Source organism: Gymnoscopelus microlampas, assembly GCF_963454915.1.
Source record: "Gymnoscopelus microlampas genome assembly, chromosome: 4".
Taxonomy (NCBI): Eukaryota; Metazoa; Chordata; class Actinopteri; order Myctophiformes; family Myctophidae; genus Gymnoscopelus; species Gymnoscopelus microlampas.
In genome coordinates, this window is record NC_139941.1 from 51,339,570 (window position 1) to 51,358,763 (window position 19,194).

At 40.3% G+C, this 19,194-nt stretch overlaps 1 protein-coding gene across 1 annotated transcript; it reads right to left on the reverse strand.

Annotated features, from left to right (window-relative positions):
* Positions 1 to 3,376: 3,376 nt before the first annotated feature.
* Positions 3,377 to 18,141, reverse strand: LOC311043821 (H-2 class II histocompatibility antigen, E-S beta chain-like). Its single transcript, XM_084055194.1, has 8 exons — positions 18,009 to 18,141; positions 16,743 to 16,997; positions 14,633 to 14,905; positions 6,869 to 7,085; positions 6,639 to 6,706; positions 5,566 to 5,679; positions 5,077 to 5,133; positions 3,377 to 4,341 (listed from the first exon to the last, which is right to left on the reverse strand). Exons 1-7 carry the CDS (start codon positions 18,076 to 18,078, stop codon positions 5,096 to 5,098), a joined length of 1,035 nt encoding a protein of 344 aa, XP_083911320.1. The 5' UTR covers positions 18,079 to 18,141; the 3' UTR covers positions 3,377 to 4,341; positions 5,077 to 5,095.
* Between the last annotated feature and the right edge of the window lie 1,053 nt (positions 18,142 to 19,194).

Below are 19,194 nucleotides of genomic sequence, written 5' to 3' on the forward strand. Positions count from 1 at the left end.
TCTGCTATTTTCAAAAGATTTTTTTTTATTTAATTTTTTACTTCTGCATAATGAGTACTCTTGGTACTTTAAGTACATTTTGATACCAATACTTTTGTACTTTTACTTGGGTACATTTTGAATTCCGGACTTTTACTTGTAACAGAGTGTTTCTATATTGCGATATTGATACTTTTACTTAAAGGTATATTTCACTTTCAAAAAAACGTTGGGTCATTTTATCGTCTACTCAGGCTTTTGTGAGCCCCCAGACCGTTTTTAAGTTGCTTAATTTATTATTTAGATATTTAATATTCCTTTTATCAGACACGCCCCCTTCCCATACAAACCCATTATAACTTCAAATTCCATTTTAACCATGTTAGATTCATCAAAAAGACCCGTCCTTGGTTCTGGTGACTCACCCTGCCCTCCTAATACGCGAGGGGGCCGTGTTTTTTCGATTACTTTTTTCATTTATTAATTGTTTTTAAAATTGTATTTAATATTTTTTATTTTCAAAAGTAAGAAATTGGATTCTTTTGAGGAAGACTCGCCCCAAAACACAGTCGCCCCCCGTTTTGTTCACGGAGGCGGCGTTCCGAGGTCGCCGGATTAGACCCGGGGCGAGCGTGTTTTTGGGCGACCGACCGTTCTTGTAATATTCTCGTCTTAAATATAAAATATAAACAAGGCATTGCTCGCAATGGAATAAGAAACACTAATACAGATCAGCTATTGAATTCCCTGAATTCAGTAATAACTGTTGTAATCTGGGAGACAAAGCAATAAAGGGCGAGACAGAAATATAACAGAAGACTGAAATACTGTACTGTAGTGAGTCTCTCCCTTTTTCCAGTGTAGTGTAATTAAAGCCCCCCTTTTTTTTCTTTCTTTTTTACATTTAAGCTCTTCATCATCCTTATTCCTCATGCCCTTATTCCTGTGTAGTATTGTTCTGTTCTATTTGCGTATCTGTTCTGAACATAATTTTCAAAGCAGAAAAGATGTGATTAATCCTGTCTGAAGAAAAATCTAGTATTGGCAGTTTTATTGACATGATACAGAAGAACCATGCTCAGGGTCTGACAGGAGATACAGTACATGTTTGATCAGTGATGGTGCAGATGGGGTGTGTGTGTGTGTGTGTGTGTGTGTGTGTGTGTGTGTGCGTGTGTGCGTGTGCGTGTGCGTGCGTGCGAAATACACCATCACTTACTCTGTTGTCATTGAGCTCTTCCTTTCCATGGTCTTCTAGGACTATTTGCCATCAGTGTTTGGAGCTCTGTCTGTATGGTGGTGTTGGGTGCCAGAGCAATGCCTATGACCTCCACTCGCCTGGGGTTATACACACAGTCCTCCTCACAGCCAGATGGTACACACTTCATGCCACAGTGGGGGGGAACCCAGGCCGTGTTGTACCCATGCGCGTTCCAGCTGTACTGCAAGGGGTGGTTGTCTTGGTTAATGCGTTTGACGCGGCCAACGTGCACACGCAGCTTAAGAACCACACGATCATTGTCGGCAGCATTAAGTGGGTATCGTTTAGACTTTTTCTTATTGCGGCTGACATAGACTCCAGGTCCCAGCATGGTAGTGGACGACTGCTGAAAGCCATTGGCGATGATGAGGCGTGCATTGGCGACTGTGGTGCCGTGGTACATGGTGTAAACACGCCGGTTTATGGGCTCCTGAGAACCGCTCAGTACCAGATCATGCTGTTGAATAAACTGGCAGACTAGCAAGTACTCTTTGTCTTTCTCTCTCTGATTTAGCAAGCCTGGAATGAGATGAAAGTAAAGTCAAAGCGATGAACATATGGTCATGTGGACAGAGGGAAATCATGGTAACCCTTTTATGTCATTGATTAGTTCACACAGGATACAGAAACAAGTGAAATTGGAAGTGATGAACCAAAAACCTTACAGACAACATTTGAACTGGAACTGGAATTTTATGGAATACTATAAAATTTAAGCTGATAAATGGGTACTCTCTCCTGATTGGATTAAATTGGCAACCCATCTGAAAATGCGTTTTTTGTTTACTAAAGAGCTGGATATACAGGGAGACCCCTGTTGCCGAACAAACACTCTAGCAATGATAACTATCAGAATATAGAGATTCAACTTTTTAACAAAAAAAGTATTTCAACACATTTAAGCCTCGGAATATTGATAGGCTTAATGAACACAGAACTACAGTAGTTGTCTGTCCAAAATGTCTGTGTGTTTTCATTATATTTTAAATAACTTTACATATTTAAATTAATCCCTTGTATTAAGTGTTCTAAAATAATAAGAGGTAAAGAGACATGAGTTGTTTTTGTTACAAGAGACCAGCACTTGGCATGCTTACATTTTGATATACTGTGTTGCCAGTTTAAAGCTTACTGTATTAAATATGTAAGTAACAACAGTAGGACATAACTGTACATACCTGAAGTTGTATTTGAAGTAAAACAGGAGTACTACTACTACTCCTACTGCGTAATCCCACATACTTGTGAGAATCCATGTGAATGGTGCACCTTGTACCTGACCTTTAGTCACATCATCAGGAAGTTATGTAAGTCTAGTGATCTCCCTCTCATGCAGAGTGAAGTAGAACTCATTGTAGGCCAAAGCTCAACAGAATAGCCTTGTAAAAGACCTGTGTGTGTGTGTGTGTGTGTGTGTGTGTGTGTGTGTGGGGGGGGGGGGGGGGGGGGGGGGTTAGTGTGATGGGGAGGTCAAACCATCAATAGTTAAAGCCATGTTTGAGGAAGTCATCATTCGATGAAGAAGAACTTCTGGATATTCCAAAGTCATACTGTAGCTGTTTTCAACTTGGTGTCCCTATTTATGGCATGTTACTATAGGCTAAAATGTCCCAAAAAATGTCCAAAAACGTTATCGGAAAAGAAACACTACTTCACAAAAAAAAAAAAAAAAAATAGCTATACAGTACATGCTCACAATAGTGTCACATCGTAACAGCCAGACTGAGGGACTTTATGTAAAAAAGCTAGCCATGGTTCACATGACGCTTGTCTGTCACGAGCGTCATGGCGGAATTTCTGGTTTTGGCACTTTCTCCATTTACAACCCGTACATTTATAGAGTGTTTGTTCAGTAACAGTGTTAAATAGCTCTATATTGTGATAGTAATCATTACTATAGAGTGTTTGTTCAGTAACAGTGTTAAATAGCTCTATAATATGATAGTAATCATTGTTATAGAGTATTTATTCAGTAAGAATGTTAAATAGCTCTATATTGTGATAGTAATCATTACTATAGAGTGTTTGTTCAGTAACAGTGTTAAATAGCTCTATATTGTGAATGGGCACTCTCTCTGGATTGGCTGAAATTGGCAACCCACCTGCAGTGAAATGTAAAAGAACATGAGGCACAAATATGTTTTCTCATTCCTTTATTGATATTGTGACATTCCATTCAAACCAAGCAAATTAAAGCCAAAATCTAACATCTGAACTTCAAACCATTCATGATCAGGGGCCCAGATCCCAGGGGGGAAGGAACGGATAGAAACACAACAGTGGAGCTGAAAAACGGAAAGATAAATAATCATCTCAGACCACCCTAGAGGACCAGGTCCACCCATCACCTCAGACCACCCTAGAGGGTTTAGGTCCACTCATCACCTCAGACCACCCTAGAGGACCAGGTCCACCCATCACCTCAGACCACCCTAGAGGACCAGGTCCACCCATCACAGGGAAATAGTGATGTCATGATGACCGTAACACATTAATTATCACACATTATAAATGATTGCATAATAATAAATGACTTATGGTCAATTATAAAATAATAAAACCTTTTTTCACAAACATGGTTGACTGACTTCCATTCAGATGGATATTAATATTAATGTTTCAATATAGTGTAGAACTGAAATATTATGTTTGTGTTTTCTGACGACAGAAACTATACAAAGTAATTTGATGAACCGCCCACACTAATTGGGACTCCCTCTTCCTTTGGTGTGTCGCCCAGGTGGCGCCTAAATCCTGACCTTTAACCTCACAAACACTATGTCTATAAACTTAACCTTAACTCTAAACCCTGACCTTTAACCTCACATAAACTATGTCTATAAACCTAACCATAAAATCACCTCAAAACCACGTCAACCTTTGCGAAACACTGGGAAAAGACAGTAATTATCGTTAGCCTTAGCTAGCCATTTAGCATTTTGAATTGTTTAAAGGACACATTAGTGAAAAAGGTTGATGATGTCATCATTGTGCTGCTGCTATGAGTATTTAAAAGCTGAATGGACACACATGTATTTCCTCCTTTCTCCACTAGGGAGCAGCAATGACTCTCTGCTTCTCTGAAAACACACCCAGGTGTTCTGTGAAAAGACAAAAAAAACAATAAGAATCAGAATGTATTAACTGTGTGAACATGTTAACAGAATAACCTTCTCTTATAATAGTAAATTAATCATTCCCAAATGATTATTAATGTGTCATTAATAACTTGTTAAATGTTTGTTAATGGTTTAATTATTTAAAACTATAAATGGATAATAGATCAGGAACAAGTTATTAATAAACTACTTGAAAACCTAACCTCCCAGCACCCTCCCTGCAACTACAGTAACCATCAAAGTAGAAACAACTCAGTCCATTCAACATTTGACCAATACTTTGTCAATAGTGTATCTTAGTAGGAAAGGCAGCTCAGTTGGTAGAACACTCTCCTTTGGACCACAAGGTTCTGACTTTGATCCTGATAGTGATGGAATGATTAGTGCTTTAAATGTACTGAATCATTGGGTACAGATCACTGAAATGTTTAGTTCAACCAAGAGGACCCCCCCCCCCCCCCCCCCCCATCTGATCACATTGTCATCAGTGATACAACAAATCATTTGATTATTAAATGTGATTATTAGATTCATTATTATAAGAAATTAAGCAGAAGACACATGATAATGTGAATTCACACGACCGGCATGGTTCACCAGGCTAGTTGTTTCACTTCTACACAAGCATGTTGTTTTGTGTATTTGTTTGTAGTTTTATACACATTTATACATAAACAAAAATAATAAGAGTTCAGTAAAAAGAAAGAGGAAGTGAACCTGGGTGTGTGGGAGGAGTCTAAAGATCATCATTGGTTGTCGGCACCAGAATACGACCTGATAGAAGAAGAAGAGAGACAGTTAAAACACACAAACAAATGCATTTGATGTACTGTATTGTGGGCATTTCTCCATAAAATGCATAAATGTACACACAACATTCAGTCATCAGAACTAATGTGAACATTTGACTCATATTTAGGACTAAATGTAATACTGATGTATTAAAGCTAAATGTGACAACATAGAACACACTTTGACCTCTAACTAGGTCGTCTAAACTGGTCTAAACCGGTTAAGGTTCAAAACCAATATAAACCAGTGTAGGTTGTGGCTTTACATGTTTGTTTGTTTGTTTGTTTGTTTGTTTGTTTGTTTGCATTTCTCTGAGGGTTCCATATGTCATGTGATCCTCTGTTGATCTGACCTCATTTCTTCCACTGGTAGTATAATAATTAATTAAACATGTTAATTAAACATGCTAATCACCTCGTTTCTTCCACTGGAAGTAGATGAATCCAGACAGGAACAAGACCAGACCCAGAACCAGACCTGATGCTCCCATGGCCACCTTGTTCTTCACTGACTCTGGCATGGAGAAATCTGACAATACAAATCTTATATCTCATATCATATCATATCATATCATATCATATTATTACAGTAGATTAAAACAACTTGTTCTTCACTGACTCAGACATGGAGTCATCTGACAATAAGCTACAACAACCAAACACAATAAACAATAAACAGACGACACAGTCATTGTGAGTCTGTTCAGTAATAATGAGTCCAACCCTATTGGTCCAGTCCTTGAGGAGTTTGTCACCTGATGTGACATGTCCTTCTTGGAGCTAAATGCATCCAAAACAAAGGATATGATGATAGATTTTAGAAGACATGAATCAACCTTTTACTATGATGATTATAAACCAGGCTGTGGAATGTGCAGAAAGTATCTTGGGACAGAGTCATAGACTCAGAACTGTGAGGCAGTTTGTAAAAAAGAACATCAGCGCTTGTTCTGTCTTAGAAAACTGTCTTGTTTTCACATTGATGAAACCATGATGACTCTTTAAACTGCTTTTATCAAATCAATCTGGTCTTTAATCTGTTTTCATCAAATCAATAAGCTCATAGCACGACACCGAGTGCCGCGCTATGAGCTTGTAGATCTGCTATTTTTGTAAAATCTTGAACATTTGTGCAAATGTTTGAATATAATTTACATATTTAATTTTTTAAACAACATTTTTAACTCAAACATTTTCTTCTTGAACAACATATTTTGAGCGGCCCAAAACAATTTGGGGGTCCTTGACAAGAAAAAGTTTGAGCACTACTGATATTTTTTTTTCAAAAAATTAAGACATATGTTGAGAGACATTTGACAGTTACAAATGTTTGCTTTAAAAATACATATATTCAAATATTTGCACAAATGTTAAAGATTTTTCAAAAATAGCAGATCTACAAGCTCATAGTGCGGCACTCGGTGCCGCGCTATGAGCTTTTATATCTGCTATTTTGACAGTAGATTACACTAGATTACAGTAACTGACCCCAGTCCATCTTGATAGGCGCGGTCAGGCTGGGATGTTCCACCATGCATGTGATCTTCTCTCCTGATCTGTAATATACACACACACACACACACACACACACACACACACACACACACACACACACACACACACACACACACACACACACACACACACACACTGGTAGTACCAGTAGAGGTGTCTATTAGGTGTGTATTTCTATGTATAGGTGTCTGTTAGGTGTGTACCTGGGTGTGTACTCCAGGTAGGAGTGGTACTGGTAGTACCAGTCTCCATCAGACAGCTCAGCGGTAGAGAAGAGACCAGAGGTCAAAGGTTCTTGACCTATCCACCAGGTCACCAGGATCACTTTAGGATAGAAGTCGTAGCTGCTGCACCTCAGCATGTGAGTGTGTTCACCACGACGAGGGGGAGTCACTGACTTCAGTCTCACTTTGGGCTCCACTGGATAAATAAGATTATTATTATCATTATTATTATTATTTTTTATTATTACCCTTATCATTATTATTACATGTAATAATATATACCAGTCATTTGAACATGTCATCATCATTAATAATTGTATATTATCCAAATGAGATCCAAATGATCTAGAAAGCTTCAACAGGCTTACAACCCCTCCCGCTCTCTCAGATCAGCTAACACTGGGAAGCTGTCAGAATCTTCTCTAAAACACCCTGGACAACGCTCCTCACGTCCTAGACTCTTTTTCCTTCTCTAAAACACCCTGGACAACGCTCCACACGTCCTAGACTCTTCTCCCTTCTGGCTCCCAAACGGTGGAACGAACTGCCCATTGCAGTTAGAGCTGCAGACTCACTCCCAATCTTCCACCATAATCTGCAGACTGTAGCAATAGACCTAGCCTTGAACTAGAACTAGATTTTTTTAGTTTTTGTCGCATTCCTAAGCCAATAATTTGATGACCGGCGGTCTCTCCAATAGGAGACTCAAAGAGTCTCCTTTGAGTCTCCTTGCCAGCGACAACGTCGCACAACAACAACAACTCCACGCCGCTAGCTCTCGGTCCCAACAAGCCAACGCACCCTCGGACCACTACGACACCGCAGCCGTACTCGACGCACCACGACGCACGACGGAGAGACGCTGCGCAACGGAAGAAACCTATCCACGGACACATCTGGCGTTTCCAGGCGGCACACGGACCAGGATGGACCCCCGTGGACACAGACGAAGGCCCCCCTCAACCCCCCATCCCCCCATCCCCCAAGCCCCACAGCTGGTTGCTTACAACAAGAACCAGACGATGCCCAACCCCCCACCCCACCCCAACCCCCACAGATGGCCGCGTACAGCGAAACAAGAGGCTTTGATGGACGCTAACACCTCAACACCCCCCTCCCCCCCCGACACTGCTCCTCTCTGTGGACTCTCAGTGGACAGACATCTTTCATTGAACAAATGAAAAAATCGTTTGGCGTTGGCTTGCACATGATACACCTCAATGTGAATTCCCTTGTAGGAGACAAGCTAACACAAATCAAGCAGATGTTTTATGATGGTAAGGTTGACATTTTAACTTTCTCTGAAACGAAACTTGATCATACGATAGATGATACTGATATTGAGATTGAAAACTACAAACTTTTCAGAAAAGATAGGAACAGAAACGGGGGGCGGGCGTATGCATGTATGTACATAAAGACAATGTCTGCATCCTTCGCGAAGACCTGAATGATGCAGACATTGAAGCTGTGTGGGTCGAGATCATTTTTGAAAATGCTAAACCTGTGCTAGTCGGTACCATATACAGACCTCCTAACCAGACTGATTTCTATGATAGACTTGATGAATGTTTAGCTAAAGTGGACAATGAGGAGACAGTACTTCTTGGTGACTTTAACACTGACATGCTCCGTAAGGAAGCGTCAGTGTTTAAGTCATTCAGGGGGTTTTGTAATCGGCACTCACTCCACCAGCTGATCACTCAGCCCACAAGGCTGTGTGTTTCCACTCAAACTATCATAGATCTCATTCTAACAACGGACAAGGACAAAATCCTCAATAGTGGTGTTTCTACCTGTGGCATATCTGATCATAACATGATCTTCTGCACCAGAAAGAAACGTAAACCTAAGACCGGTTACCACCAAACAGTCACGATCAGAGACCTCAAAAACTACAAGAGTGAGGACTTAGATCACTGACTGGAGGAACAGGATTGGTCCGACGTACTAAACAGCACACAGGTAGACGAATCTTGGCTTGTTTCAAAACCAAATTCATTCAAATTTTGGACAGTGTGGCTCCCATGAAAACCATCAGGGTCAAAACCCGCTCGGTTCCATGGATGAATTCGGATATCCTTGCTACCATGAAAGTCAGAGACAAAAAGTGTTCTGACTATCATAAAAGTAGGATCAAACTTGCCAAAAGCTTCAATAAAGGTCTCGAATCCCACGTAGCGAAACTCAAAAAAGAGAAAAACATGCTAAGAACAAGGTTAATGGCATGCTGTTGTTAGCAGAAAAAGCTACCTCGATGGCAAAATTGAGGAAAATCAAAACAAACCACGTGAGCTCTGAAGCTATTCAACAACCTACTAGGCTGCAGCAAGAAATTGAAAACCAGGTTTACAAACATAAACCTCAAGGTGAATGACACTCTCATTTCATCCAAACGGGAAGTGAGTAAAATCCTCAACATATTCTTCACGACCGTGGCCTCAGAGTTAGTTGAAAAACTACCCCCTCACTCTGGGAGTCATGGTGGAGAGTATGTTGATTCATTTTACGATAAACAGGGTGTACGCAAAGATGATTTAAACTCTCCCCTGTGTCAACAGATGAGGTGTTTAAAAAAATTGAGTGCACTCCAGCAACACAGAGCCACAGGTCCCGACAACATCCCCGCTAAATTTCTAAAAGACTCAGCCGCCTCCATTGCCCCAATCATTACCCACATAATAAACCTCTCCATCATACAGGGACGGGTCCCTAACGACTTCAAAAAAGCAAGAGTGACCCCTCTGTACAAAAAAGGAAACCAATTAGACCCTGGCAACTACCGCCCTATTTCTATTCTTAGCTCCATCTCGAAAGTCATGGAAAAAATAGTCTATGAACAGGTTGATAAGTACCTTGCCGAAAAAAATCTAATTTACGAATTCCAATCTGGTTTCAGAACAAACCACTCCACTGACACATGCCTTCTCTATTTGAACGACTCTATCAAACAAGATGTCGACAAGGGCAAATATTGCGGCATGGTCATGCTGGACCTCCAGAAGGCTTTTGACACCGTTAATCACCCAATTATGATCAATAAGCTCAAAGCAATAGGCTTTGATGACACGTCGGTGAACTGGATGAGATCCTACCTGGAAGGGAGGGAGCAAGTGGTGGAAGTAAACGGCACCAGTCCCCTCCCCTCCCAGTGACTTGTGGTGTTCCTCAAGGAAGCATACTAGGACCACTACTGTTCCTGATATATGTGAATGATATGTCCTCAGCTTGCGACTGCAAACTGTTCCTGTTCGCAGATGACTCGGCTCTGCTGGTCTCGGACAGGGACAGGCTGCAGGTTGAGAAACTCTCAGCACTGAACTCAACAAGATCTGCATCTGGCTCTCCGACAACAAACTCTCATTACACCTGGGTAAAACTGAATCCATCCTCTTGGGTCCAACCCTAACCTTAGAAAGGCTGAGAGTTTCACGATCAAAGTGGGTGAAAATGTTATCACAAGAAAGGAGGAAATTACCTACCTGGGTTCCATCTTGGAGGCAAACCTCTCAGGTGACAAAAACGCTGAAAAGACGATCAAAAAGGTCCACAAAATAACACGGAGGATGTGGAGGCTTGTTCGTAAAGTCAGTAAGAATACTCTGAAGATTCTTGTAGGGGCCCTCATACAGGTCATTATGATTATGCATGCACTTCATGGTATCACAACACCTCCAAGGCCCTAAAAACAAGGCTCCAAACATCCAAAACAAACTTGTAAGGCTACTTCTTGGCCTCAATTACAAAGCCCATCTAACCCATGCCCATTTTGCTAGGCTTGGATGGCTTAGGGTTGAGGACAGAGTACAGCAACTTGCTATGGGCCTGGTCTTTAAGATACACCACAACATTGGGATCCCCCTGTATTTGTCAAAATACTTCCAAAATGTTAATCAAGTCCATGATCATAACACCAGAGGCAGCTCCACAAACCATGTTCAACCCAGATTTGGCACAACAAAGGGAATGAACCTCTTTCTCATACTATTCATCTAAAATGTGGAATGCCCTACCAAAAGGAGTAAAGGAGTGTAAAACCCTACTTACTTTCAAAAATGCCCTAAAGATACACCTTCAGGAGGCTGCAATTCAAAAATGGCCCTGTCCAAGTCCTAACCTACCCCATGTCCTAACCTAACCTACCCCCCCCCCCCCCCCCCCCCCCCCTCTCTTTCTTTTTTGTACATATTTTTCACCCTTCATACTTCATACCAGTAAGCTGTAAAACTGATTGTATGACATTCTGTATAGTAGTGTGTATATCTGTCTGTCTCTTATATGTCAACATGATTTGTGTGCATGGGGATCTCATCTTAAACAAGCTAAGTGCTTAATGAGCTATCCAGTTTAGTAGACCTTGTATTGCGAATTTGTACTTCCATGTACTGTTATGTACTGCCATGTACTGTTCTCATGTCTTACTAAATAAAGTACATCAATCATCAAACCAGAGACATTAGCATCTTTCCAAATTAATCAATGAAATTTTTGGCTCAGGAATGCGACAAAAACTAAAATATCTCCATGAATTCAAGGCTTCATGGAGTGTAATTGATAGAAAATAAGTCATTTTGTGGTGAACTATCCCTTTAAGTGTTTACACCATTAAGACCTGAGGCCGATTTTACAAATGTCTTCTAAATCCAGTTTAGAACCAGTTTTTTTTAGATCCAGTTTACGCCCATCTCAAAATACCTTCCAGGACCCCCAGAAACAAAGATTTGAGTTAAAAATGTTAGCTTGAAAATAATATAAATAATATAGCTGCAAGCAGCGATAATACGGGGCCAGTGAGAGAGAGACAGACAGACATGGAAACTGGAGAGAGAGAGAGAGAGAGAGAGAGAGAGAGAGAGAGAGAGAGAGAGAGAGAGAGAGAGAGAGAGAGAGAGAGAGAGAGAGAGAGAGAGAGAGAGAGAGAGAGAGAGAGAGAGAGAGAGAGAGAGACATGGAAACGGAATAGATTGAAGAGAGACATGGAAACGGAATAGATTGATGAGAGAGAGAGAGATGGAAACAGAATGGATAGATTGGACATCTCAACCTATTGCCATTAACAGGAATCGAACTCTCAACCTTCGGACTAGGATAAGGATAATTCCTTTTAACAGGTCGTTCATGAAAGTCCTTGTGGTCTTGTTTCCAATGAGAACCTGTGAGCAATTAGGGGTTAAGAGTCTTGCTCAGGGACAAATTTAATTTCATCGACGCATATGCTGGGATGGCCTGGAATCGAACCTGGGGCAACCAGGGCCTCTGGTTCCCTAGGCGTGCTCACTAACCACCCAGCTATGGCCGCCCCATGATAGGCTAATAGGCTGCAACACTACCTATAGTGCTATAGCTTTGTCCAGGCTGATGTTGTCTGTTGAAGATCATAAACTCTTGCCTTCTGTCATGAACCAAGCCAACACTAAGATCACTCGTTCACAAACCATTTACCAATAGAGAAATTGTATGTCTCCTCGCTACCGAAAACAGTGAAAGCAGCCGATCTACAAGCTCAGAAACACGTTGCTATCTGAAAAGTTTTGAGATTGTAGATCGGCTATTTTCAGAATGAAGTATGTCATACATTGAGAAATTGTACTCTCAAATAAGCATTTCAGGTTATCTTTACCATTTGCACATGTATTCATTGGTACAGTCATGTTGTTTGCAATTCAACTTAAATTAAGTCTGCATCAAGTGAGGCTTGAACTGGCGACCTTGAGATTGTGAGGCACTCATTTAAGGGAGACGCCATTGGACCAACAGACAAGGAACTATGAAAAAGGAGATTACACAGATGATACAGTTTCACGCAAATAGCTGAAAAATCCTGGGTTTAAGTGTTTTTCAAACTGCTCAAAATTGCGGACAATCTACGGGCGGAGCTTACTGGTCAAAGCGATAGATGTGTTCCTCATGAGTCAAGGCACATGTGTAAGCAAGTTTCACGACTTTCGGCCAAACGAGGCATGACTTATGCCTGTTTAAAGTCTGCCTTTTCAAAAAATTGCTATAGCGCCCCCTTTTGGCCAATTGGAGTAAGATTGGTTTCAGTGATATTTGGAATGACCCTGTACATTTCTGCAAAGTTTCAAAGAAATGTGAGTCTGCATGTATGTTTTAGGCACAGATGAATAATTTTCATAAAACTGTAATAGTTAAAATCTATCTCCTCCTGGGATTTTTGAGCAATCTGCACGAAACGTTTAACACTTGAACTTTGGACCTCTGTCTACAAAAATTTCCAACGGATTTTCCATAAGTGAAAAAATGCAGAAGTTATGAGCCAATGGCTGTTTTTCATATAATTCAAAATGGTGGGCGATCTAAAGGTCAGAGGTCAAAAGTCAGACCACGAAAGTTGTCGGGCATGAAGAGACGCATGTGTGTATCGAAGTTTCATGGTTGTAGGTCAAACAGGGCATGAGTTGTACCTGTTCAAAGTTGGCACTTTCAATTGAGTGCTATAGCGCCACCCTTTGACGAATGAGTGTGAGAATTATTTCTTGGTAGTTTTTCATGAGCATCTACCATATGGCCGAGTTTCGTAAAAAGCGTATGCACGGTTAAGCCAGAACTGGCAAAAACAAAGTATTTTCAAACTGCTCAAAATTGCGGAAAATCTAAGGGCGGAGCTTAATGGTCAAATCGATACGTGTGTTCCTCATGAGTCAAGGCACATGTGTAAGCAAGTTTCACGACTTTCGGCCAAACGAGGCATGACTTATGCCTGTTTAAAGTCTGCCTTTTCAAAAAATTGCTATAGCGCCCCCTTTTGGCCAATTGGAGTAAGATTGGTTTCAGTGATATTTGGAATGACCCTGTACATTTCTGCAAAGTTTCAAAGAAATGTGAGTCTGCATGTATGTTTTAGGCACAGATGAATAATGTTCATAAAACTGTAATAGTTAAAATCTATCTCTTCCTGGGATTTTTGAGCAATCTGCACGAAACGTTTCATACTTGAACTTTGGACCACTGCCTACAAAAATTTCCAACGGATTTTCCATAAGTGAAAAAATGCAGAAGTTAGGAGCCAATGACTGTTTTTCATATAATTCAAAATGGTGGGAGATCTAAAGGTCAGAGGTCAAAAGTCAGAGGGTGAAAGTTGTTCAGCATGAGGAGACGCATATGTGTATCCAAGTTTCATGGCTCTAGGTCAAACAGGGCATGAGTTGTACCTGTTCAAAGTTGGCATTTTCAATTGAGTGCTATAGCGCCACCTTTTGACGAAAGATTGTGAGAATTATTTTTTGATCGTTTTTCATGACCATCTACCATATGGCCGAGTTTCGTAAAAAGCGACTGCACGGTTCAGCCAGAACTGCGAAAAGTGGCAGAATAAGAAGAGACAGAATACTGCCAATAACAATACGGTTCCAGAGCAGAGCTCTGGCCCCGTAATAATGAAATTTACACACATTTTCTTGATTTAAAAAAAAAATAGCAGATCTACAAGCTCATAGCGCGGCACTCGGTGCCGCACTATGAGCTTGTAGATCTGCTTTTTTTAAATAGCCAAAGTGTAAAGTAATGCTTTTTAGCTCAAATCAAAATATGACACAGATGCTTCTTCAGATCTTAATGGGTTAAGAGGATCTGAAATGTTTGTCAGCAGGTTAAGTAATGTTTTATAATCATTATCAGATCAATATTAACACCATTAATCATCTCTGAATAGAATCATGTGATTTCATGTTATAGTTTATGAGGTGATGAGTGTTGAGTGCTGCTCTGAGATCAGCTCACCTCTCTTGTTCAGAACAGAGGAGTAGTCGATCTCAATGTTGTTTTTGCAGAATCTCTCTCGGTCTGCTCTGATCCCATCCAGTGCTCTAGGATCTTTATTGAAGCGCTCTGCGTTCTTCACACCAAACTCAGTGTATCCAACATACTGATCTACTCTACTGTCCCACCTGAGGATCTCATCACCATCGAAATGATATGACACTATGAACTGTATGTCCTTCAGCTCACTGGAGTTAAACACACAGCGGCGAGCATCATAGTACACATAGCCATCTGGAAATAGACAATGAAAAATGTCATTAATGTTCAGTTTTATTATCATCTGTATAATATCAACACTAGGCTTTAACTGTCCTCTATCGGCCAAATATAACATAAAGTCTAAATTAGGTTCAAGATGTGAACTGGCATTAAAATGTTTGAATGTATATTGAATATCTTAAATATAATGAGATTGAGCTACCAGTTAAGTTTTGTTTCTCTATGTGTCCAGTTGTCTGTCTGTCTGTCTGTCTGTCTGTCTGTCTGTCTGTCTGTCTGTCTGTCAGACCCCATCATGTATTTCCAGGATAACCCCTTTTTTATAACTACTATTTATAGGCTATTTGAAAATAGCAGATCTACAAACTTGTAGCGCGGCACCGAGTGCAGATTAAAACCAACCCCCCAAGGTGATAGGCCACGCCCACCCCCAGCCGACAGCAGATCAAGCTCATGAGCTTTTTTTGTATTGATCACTAAATTAAACAACCATAAAGTAACACACTCTACCATCCTTCAGTGGTGGAAAAAGTACTCCAATGTTTTACATAAAAGTATCAAAAATTGAAATATAGAGAAATACTCTGTTACAATTAAACGTCCGGAATTCTAAATGTACTTGAGTAAAAGTACAAAAGTATTAGCATCAAAATGTAGTACAAAAAGTAAAAATACTCATTATACAAAAGGTCCCATTTCAAGTCTTGAAATGTATACAAATCTTTTGAAAATAGCAGATCTACAAGCTCACAATGCATCAAATCGTGATTAGTGACGCATTGTGAGCTTGTAGATCGACTACTTTCAAATGGCCTATAGGGCTGAAGTGGTTACTGTATGTTTGTAATAATAATCAAAATCTACAAAGTAACTAGTAACTAAAGTTTTCAAATAATTTTATGGAGTAAAAGTACAATACAAGTACATACTAATGCATAGATTTGTTAAATAAACTAAAATAAAGCACCTTGAGCACATATTTATGTTTACTAGAAATACATATTATTTAGAAAACATTTCACCATAAATGCTTAATATACATGTTTAAATATTTTCATTAATTGCGACCGTAGGTCGCACTTACTACAGAAAGCTGCTCCAGGTGTCCGTCCGTCACTCCGTCACACACGTCACACTTTTGCCCTGCTCATATCTCCGCACCCATTGCCCCGATCCATGCCACATTTTGCACACACACTCCTTACCTGCCAAACTACACCCTCCAAGGACCCCCGGAGCTCCAGGGACCCCCAGCTGCCTCGGGGACCCCCAAGTGTAAAAAATGAGCACATGTGGACAAATTACCAAATGACCACCCCAACGGGGCTGCTCACGGGGCATTCCCGGGGACCACCCACTCCTGGTGCTCCAGAACGGATGCAAAAGTGGTGGCGCCCCCAGTGGAGGACCCCCTGCCACTGCAGCTCACATAAAATGCCGTAACTCGGGGGCTTGCCCCCCACAAACAATCCCTCCTTTCCCCTATAAACACACTCTCTCTCCCACACCACACACACACACACCAACAGCTCTTGCCTGCACACCTTTGCTTTTGGTCTGCCATACGACTGCTGAAACCTTCCCGCAGCTTTTCTTTACCCATTTGCAACAGCTACACATTACACGTTTTCTGCCCACATAAACGCCACCATGTCACAGCTAACCCCACATTTAGACCACCAAACAAAACTATCCATTGCCCACACAACTAGGAACCAATCGCCGTTACAGCCCTCTTCTGTATACATGTGACCTACGGTCGCTTATCTCCCAATTAGGGAGTCTTACTGGTGTTAAATATATTCAACCGTTTTAGTTAATAACTATTGTGTTCATAGTATTCATGTACCTTTCACTGGTGGTTTCTTCAAGGCAGTGCGAGTGGTGTCCAGGCTGAGTTTGCAGATCGCCTGACCATTCAAAGCCGCTTCATAAGCTGCTGTCCAGGTCATATGATCTACAAACGGAGGCTGAGGCTCCACCACCTTCCCTTTGTTGAAGTCTGCGTACGCCATCACTTCACCATCCAGTGCAAACATGAACTCTTTATATGAGTCTTTAACTGTGTCTGAACAGCCAAGGACTTGAATCTCCTCATGGAACACTGGAAATAAAACAAAGATGACCTTAAATTCAACAACAAACTTCTTCACAGTGACAATAACACATAATCATCATGTTAAACAATCATGTTTGCAGTGGTGGAAAAAGTACTCAAATATTTTACTTAAGTAAACGTATCAATACTGCAATTTAGAAGTACTCTGTTACAGGTATAAGTCCGGAATTAAAAATTGACTTGAGTAAAAGTACAAACGTATTGCTATAAAAATGTATTTAAAGTACCAAAAGTAAAAGCACTAAAATGTTTGAAAATAACAGATCTAAAAGCACACAACGCGTTGTGCGCTTGTAGATCGGCTATTTTCAAACAGCATAGGTAAAAAAATAGGGCTAAAGAGGTTAATGTATTTTTTATAATGCTATAATTTATATCTGCAAAGTAACTAGTAACTAAAGTTTTCAAATAATTGTAGTGGAGTAAAAGTACAATATTTGCCTGTGAGATGTAGTGGAGTAGAAGTAAAAGTACTGGAAATTGGAAATACCAGTAAAGATAAAGTATAAGTACCTAAAAATTGTACTTGAGTACAGTACTTGAGTAAATGTAATTAGTTACTTTACACCACTGCATGTTTGGTTTTTATATGAAGTGAAAGGTTGGATATTAAAAGTAACTTCCTGTCAAACGTTTTATTCACTGAAACAGATTCAAATGTTTTTTTTGTTTTGTATTTTATTATGAAAGTAATTCATACAGAATGATTTATTTCATGATGTCACAACAACAGTTCCTAACATCTGTTTTAATGTTTATGTATTTGGACCAACATTCAAGATTCAATACTTTATATACAGGTAGTAAGAGGTGTGTGTGTGTGTGTGTGTGTGTGTGTGTGTGTGTGTGTGTGTGTGTGTGTGTGTGTGTGTGTGTGTGTGTGTGTGTGTGTGTGTGTGTGTGTGTGTGTATTGGCATCGTTCATATTTGGTTTTATATAATAACAGTAGATATACATGTATATATTATATAATAACATAAATATAATGTACTTACTTCCTGGGATCGCTTTGACATGAAGTACAGAGGAGAGGATGAGGAGGGCGTCTGTAATCTTCATCATCATCACTGATCAAAACTGAACTGAATTTAATAGATGAGAATAAACAGATGAGAATAAACAGATGAGAATAAACAGATGAGAATAAACAGATCAGAATAAACAGATCAGAATAAACAGATGAGAATAAACAGATGAGAATAAACAGATCAGAATAAACAGATGTTTACTGAAAGAGAAGTTCTGGAGTCTGAAAGAGAATGAAGGAGGACTTGTTCTATAGTTTAGAAGATTCAGCCAATCAGATTAAAGATATGATGTTACATCATCTGTGTCCAGTCAATGTTGACATCTTAGAGCGTCAGAGTAGTTAAAGTTACATAGCACGCACGCACGCACGCAAGCACGCACGCACACACATACACACCCACACACACTTACCAACGGTGGAGGAAGACATCAACCTGCTCATAAGAAGTAGTTATGGGTTCAGTGCCTTGCTCAAGGACACTTCAATATGAAGCCAGGAGGAGTCAGGGCTCAAACCGGGAACCTCTGTAAACTGAACTCACAGACGCTCCTCTAATCCAAGCGTCATTTATCTCACTGGTGAAACCATCACGTCATGTGATCAAAGTGTTACTTTACAAAGTGTGTGTTGTGTGTGTGTGTGTGTGTGTGTGTGTGTGTGTGTGTGTGTGTGTGTGTGTGTGTGTGTGTGTGTGTGTGTGTGTGTGTGTGTGTGTGTGTGTGTGTGTGTGTGCGTGCGTGTTCAGCGTCGGTAAAATGCTGTTCATGTTCATTAAACATCAATCCAAGCCTCATTACATCTCACTGCTGAAACCATTAAATGTCTTTAAAAACACACTGGTCATGTGATCAAAGTGTCACATGAGAGGTGTGTGTGTGTGTGTGTGTGTGTGTGTGTGTGTGTGTGTGTGTGTGTGTGTGTGTGTGTGTGTGTGTGTGTGTGTGTGTGTGTGTGTGTGTGATTTCATTGTATGCTAATGTCTATTTATATTGCAGTGTTTCGTTTTTTGTCATTACAGCACTTTGGTTGACATGGTCATGTTACATGTGCTATAAATAAAGTTTTGGTTGAGTTGAGTCGTTACATAATAATGAAGTAAAACAGTAATCAGTATTATTACTATCTGCCCATACTCTTTCCCCACAGAGGTC